The sequence below is a fragment of the Artibeus jamaicensis genome, unplaced genomic scaffold (assembly GCF_021234435.1).
Source record: "Artibeus jamaicensis isolate MK-2021 breed Jamaican fruit bat unplaced genomic scaffold, CSHL_Jam_final contig_452, whole genome shotgun sequence".
Taxonomy (NCBI): domain Eukaryota; kingdom Metazoa; phylum Chordata; class Mammalia; order Chiroptera; family Phyllostomidae; genus Artibeus; species Artibeus jamaicensis.
Window position 1 is genome coordinate 19,157,119 of NW_026521837.1, and position 6,000 is coordinate 19,163,118.

General features: G+C 45.0%; 1 protein-coding gene across 4 annotated transcripts in view; it reads right to left on the reverse strand.

Annotated features, from left to right (window-relative positions):
- The window catches only part of UBE2D3 (ubiquitin conjugating enzyme E2 D3), a 28,368-nt gene extending 22,814 nt beyond the window's left edge, over positions 1-5,554 (reverse strand). Inside the window, exons 1-2 of one of the 4 annotated variants that reach the window (XM_037167928.2) lie at positions 4,935-5,040; positions 4,002-4,156 (exon numbers count right to left, since the gene is read on the reverse strand). In XM_037167928.2, the coding sequence (XP_037023823.1) occupies positions 4,002-4,025 (24 nt within the window). In that variant the 5' untranslated portion in view covers positions 4,026-4,156; positions 4,935-5,040. Of the gene's footprint in view, positions 1-4,001; positions 4,157-4,874; positions 4,894-4,934; positions 5,043-5,452 lie in introns of those variants that run through there. The other 3 variants (XM_053666322.1, XM_053666321.1, XM_053666323.1) reach the window with 3 other exon arrangements.
- Positions 5,555-6,000: the final 446 nt, after the last annotated feature.

A 6,000-nucleotide genomic window follows, 5' to 3' on the forward strand; every position in this document is an offset into this window, starting at 1 on the left:
GACACCTAAACCCATGAATTAACACAAACTAGCAATAGGTACACCTAATAAGTTTTTCCCCTAGTGCTAGCAAGTTTTCAACTGTCTTTATACAAATAACAAAACTAGAATTAGCAATGCAAGTGAACGTGATGAAACCAAAGCACACAGTACTAAAGTCAGTCTTCATTATTCAAATTAAATAATTTTGTTGAGGTCATTATATGATCAGCACCCCTCAGTCATACAACTGTCCTACAAATTAAATTACCTGGCAACAGACAAGTCTTGAGGATCTTGTAAGAAACACATGTAAGATATAGTTTCCAATCTAGAGGCTCACTGGGGTCAAGTTTAAGATAACCCTAAGTCATCAGCTAGCACATATGAGAGTTCCCAGTTCCTGAAGAGACGACAAAAAGAAATGCACTCATCCTTTCAAAACTCATGATAGCTAAAAAGTAAATTCACAAAAGTTACAACCTAAGAGTAAAGTTAAATCCCATTTGAATGCTAAGTAGAAGAGACACCTTATTTTAAGTAGCAAGACTAATGACATTCACTCACCTAACTATAAAACAAGAAATGAAGTGGTTCAACATAGCAGCATGGAGTTTAAGAGTTTGAGTTGAGGAAGACTGATCTGAATCTGTTACTAGCTGTGTGGCTATAGACAAGTAACTTAACCTCTCTGAGCATGTTTCCTCATGTATAAAATAGAGTAACAGCATCTATCTCACGGGGTTGTTGTAAAGATTAAATGAGTTGATACTCATAAAGGGTTTAGAAACTGTGTTTAGTATGTAGTAGATGCTAAGACCAAGCTATTATTGGAATGACACATGCAAAAGAAAACCTTTTTGAATACCAAGAACTTAAAGGATGACATGATAATGTAGTGATTAAGAGGACACCCAGTGGAGCCAGACTGCCTAGATTCTAATCCCAGTTCTGATATGACCCTGGTTGTTTTTTTTTTAAACCTGTGTCTCAAGATTTCTAATCTCAAAATGGGGGTAATAGTACCTGCTTCCTTGGGTTGTTGTAAAATTAACTGAGTTAACGCAAATGTTTCAAACAGTTCCGAGACATTGTGAATACTCAAAGCATGAGCTATGCTTTTAGGCTTGGTTCAGTGTATCTTATGTAACCTGAAATTCTTTAAACTTCCCCAAAACATGTAACTATAGTTATTTTGTTTAATGGGAGTAGTAAAATTATTACGGCTCCCTAATACCATCAACCAACTTGGAGTTCCCAGTCTTGATTATGTTGTTTAATAAAGTGCCTTATTAGACTATACTACAGCTGATCTAAATAAATATAAGAAAAAGCACAAAAACAAACAGTAAACTGATAAGGCTACTCGGTCTAAGAAATATTCATACAAAAAATTGCAAGAACATAAGCTTTAGAACAAAACAAACTCAAAGGCTTGATCAAAGGAACTATCAATGGGTAGACAGTGTGACAATAAGCACTTCATTAAAAATAACTACATCTTAATATTTGAAATTGGAGGGTTTCAGAAATAATTCAAGATAAACAGGTACACGACACAAAAAGTACAATTACATCAATGCCTCTTTGACCTCATATTTGTAGAACAGGTGTACCCTCGCCCAACAGTTGTCTCCTTGCTAAAGTTCTTTTTTTGGATCTGGGATTTTTTATAAGTTTCATTGTGTGATTCTCACAATAACTTCTGAAGATAAACCTACATACCAATCATAATTTTCCTATAGGTTAAATTTAAGAACAAAACAACAACAAATAACCACAAAAACACCACTGATTTTTTCCAATGTACAAAGTATCAAGTCAAGTTTCTGTAGTATACGAATCTTCAAAATATTTACAAGACAACCAAGTATTAACAAAGAGTAGGGGACTAGAAAAATTCTTTAATCTTTATAAGTTTAAAGTGGTATTAAAATAGTAATAATCTGAGTGTCACATGCCAGGGGCCTGTTCAAAGCCACAATTAATCTAAAAAAACCAGAATTCTAATTTGTTTTGCTCACTATTGCATCCCCAGTGGTTGCTACATACTAGGCACTCAACCCTCTATTGTTCATTTTATAGAAGGACACAGATAACTTGCTCAGTCCTAGAAGTTTAACTGGAGCATTTCTGCTCCAAAGTTCACATTCTTAACCATTATATTGCCTTTCTAGAGCTTTTAAATCATTACAAGTGGTGTCTCAGCAGCTGGTTATCACCTGCAAAAGAAAAAAAATTGATGAGACCTTCCTTTAAAGTGTACTGTTCCACATGTATAAAAAGCTATGGATTTGTATCCCACATTTCAGTGGCCTGAACTCCCAGTTTAAAGAGGTTTTGATTTGCACTAGGTAAACAGTATGTACTTTCTATTAACTATGTTGCAAAATATGTAACTATGCTTCTATAATGTGTTGCTGGCCTTTAAAGGGGTCAAAGAAAAGGGTGTTGAAGTAATTAATCTTTTAAAGTCTTAATTCCTAATTTTTCTTCCTCTATTTTTCCATTTTCTCAAATACACAAAGACAAGTTTATATTTACATAAACCTACAATGACAATGCAAAGATGGCTCAAAACAAAAATCAACGACTTCAGGATCAATACACTGAGTACCTCTAAGTTAAGATAGTAAACCATTATCTTCAAGTAGACCAATTTTGCCAATTAAACACCAAAGTCACACATAAAGTTAAACAGTATCAGGTCTATCTTAGTAAAGCCAGGACCTCGCATTTCCTTCCACTTGAATTCTTTTTAAAAAAAAGTAACTCATCAAACCAAAGATTCTAACCTACAACCTTCCCTGTCTCCTAGTTTTAGTAAGGCTGAATTTATTCCATTACATTTTTTTCTTCAAGTTAGCTGTAAATACTCCACCCTCTTCGATTGTGCAAGAACCAACACACTACACATACGCAAGTTACAAAAAAAGGAAATACGGTCTGAGTTTGAATATAGCTTAAGTATTGAGGAGGAGGTCTTAGGGCAGTGTACGACATAACGTAAAAGTTAACATTTAACAAGGAGTATTATTTCATATTATTACAAAAGGAGGTGCCGGAAAGAGCCTGAACCAGTAAAAGCAGCCGCCATCTTAAAATGCGGGATAGAAGTTAGAGCAAGAAAATGAGACTAAACCACCGGAGGTGGAGGTTCCGCTCACCCCGAGCCTTGAAATATCCTATTTGTTTTTTTCAACTGAGATCGACAGGTTGGTATCAAACCACGTTTTATGTAGCAAAACAATCTTTCCAGAAGGTGCTATTAAATGGGCTGAGGCAAAAATAGGCACGCATATCCTTAGCTTACTGCCTTCGCACCTCGTCCCCCCCCCCCAAAGCCAAAACAGAAAGGGAGCTTCCAGAAGGCTTTTACATCAGTTCCCGGTGTGCTTCTGATAAACAGCCTCGCGTGAAAAACCTGAACCATAGGAAGTGGCAACACTGTGTCAGCCCATCTCCTCCCATCCCCACTTATTCTTGTGTAACTTGCCGGAGTGATTAAGAGTTTTTGACTAGACTCATTCACTACTCTCGGGTGCCAAGACACTTCTACCCCAACCCCTAGTCGAGTTCGGGGACACGCTGGATTTCTGTGATCTTCTCCCCGCTGAAATTCCCACCTTTCTTCACCCTACGAAGCCTAGAACCTTGATCTTACAGCTAAGTTTTCAAGCACCGAGAACAGGATGCATCATGACATCCTCTTCCCAATTCTGACCCTCAAACGGGACTGTTCCCTCAGCAGAACCGAGGAGCTTGAAACCATTCTTCTCATGCCCGAATTTGCACCGATTTCACTGAAACATACTCAAGGTACCCCACTCGCTTCACAAGTCTTGTTCACTAGCTTTAAACCTCCTTTCTTCATCAAGTATTTCCGAGTTCCCCATCCCCAGTGGAAGAATGACCCAAGGAAGGATATTTTCACAATCATACTTCCCCCACCCCCATGCTTCCTCCAGGTCTGAACCTTCCTTCCCTCCCACGACCCCATCCCCTAGAGCTGTAAGGGTTACCTTATTAATCCGTTTCAGCGCCATAGTCTGTGCTTTGCGTCTGGCTCCTCACTATCTCGGTCTGTGCTCAAAGGTCCGGACAAAACTCTTGATTATCCCGGCGGCAGGGAAGGATTGTCTCTTCGTCTCGCACCGGCTCTGCCAGACACAGGCGCCTTTTGCAAAAACGGAGCAGATCAGCACTCCCACAGGCCCCGGAGAGACCCCGATGAATCCAGGTCCCTCAAAACGGCTGGGATCCGGGGTGGGTGGGGTGGCGTGGCAAGGCCACCAACAGCCTCTATGCCGTGCTTCGGCCCGAAGAGGGGGCGAGTGACGGGAAGAGCGGAGGGGTGGCTACAAGTCTGACTTCCCGGCCTCTCGAAAGGAAGAGACCCGGGTGGGAGAGGAAGAGGCGTAGGAGAAAGGGGTGGGTGCGGGGCACGGTCCAGAGCCCAGCAGAGGAGGAGCCGGGGCCTAGTCGGCGCTATGCTGGCGTCACTAGGGCAAAGAAAGGCTGGGGGGAGGGGGAAACAGGAGGCTCCGGACGCCGAGTTTCTTTCGGTTTCTATTCAAAGATGCGTCCAGGGAGGGGAAGGAAATATAGGAGAGAGATTTGATGTGTGCTGCTACCCCTGCAGCTAAAGCTATTCTGTGTCGCCCCTGACGCCACCGTACACTCCGCCTTCCAGCGCGCCCCCGAGAGCGCGCGCGCCGGCCTAGCTACCGCCACTACGCGCCCGTGCGGCCCTAGAAGCTCCGGCTTAGGCGCGAGGACGCGCCCATTCCCCCTCCCCCTTAAACTGGAGAGGCCCCGGCTTCTCAAGCGTTCCCACCCTACTCCACCCAACAGGCTAGTTACTCAAGTCACTCAAGGCCTGTTTCCCCTCTTACCCGGCCGGCCAGTGGGCCAACCTCCCTTCCCTTCCCCTAGCCGTCCACACCCACGCGTACAGAGGGGCCGGGGCCTCCCTCGAGCTGCGGCCTCGGCCTCCTCCCCGCGCAGCAGCTGGTGCCTCCCCGGCCCTACGGGGCTCACGCGCACGACACAGCCACAAGATGTCCGCTCTGACGGAACTACTGCCAGCTGCCACGCTCCGCCCCTCCCCCCTCCTCCTGCCTCTTCACCGCCGCGTATCAGTCCGCCAACGCCGCCGTCGCGAGCACAGAATCACTGCAAGGGAACAGGGACACGGTGTACTTCCCACGTCCAGGACCGACTGTCTGTACTACCCACGTTTCCTTTTTTTCAGAACAGCACCTTCTTATTAAACAGATCAGAGATTGGACTGGGAGGGCGGGGGCCGGAGGCGGGTCACAGGTTGGGGGAAGGGTAGACGGACAGCGGAAATCCTCAGACTCAGAGAAGCATCGAGAACCGGAAGGAAACCATGGGAGGAAGGTAATGAAAACGGCAGCTGCGCGGTACAGCCCCACGCCCCTCCCCGCAGCGTCTCCCTCAATTTCCTCACTTGATATTGAGGCGGTCTCGCGATAACCTCGTGGCTGATTTACAGGAGCAGTTGATCTGCAATGACTTAAGAGCAGTTTTGTGCGCTCTTCCCTATGGGGGCCCGCCCACAAACCCACAAAGTCTCGCGAGATGTAACGAGGTGCCTGCTGGAGCTGGGCCGGGCCATCTCCTTGAAGCCCCGCCCCTAAGTGTTTATACGTGTTGGGAGGGAGAGGAAATGGAATTCCCCGGCTTGGTAAGAGCGCGCACGATCACATGCCTCTCACGCACCCAATCAGGAATGTGTGGTGGGCGGTGCCTTGGACTAATTACTAGATACTTAGGTCAGGTTGACCCAAGCTTTTGAAGTTTCTGGTGGAGCAGGTGAGAGATATTTAATCTCCTGCCGGTTTTGATCGATTAACCACCGGGCGGAGATGTCCCTCAAAATGGGAATCGGCATTTAAAATAGAATCTAGCGGGGCCGCTGATCCGCGCCACCCCCCACCCCCAGCTAGCCTTAATCTAGTGTATTTGTGATCATGGAGGATCAATGATGACATCAGC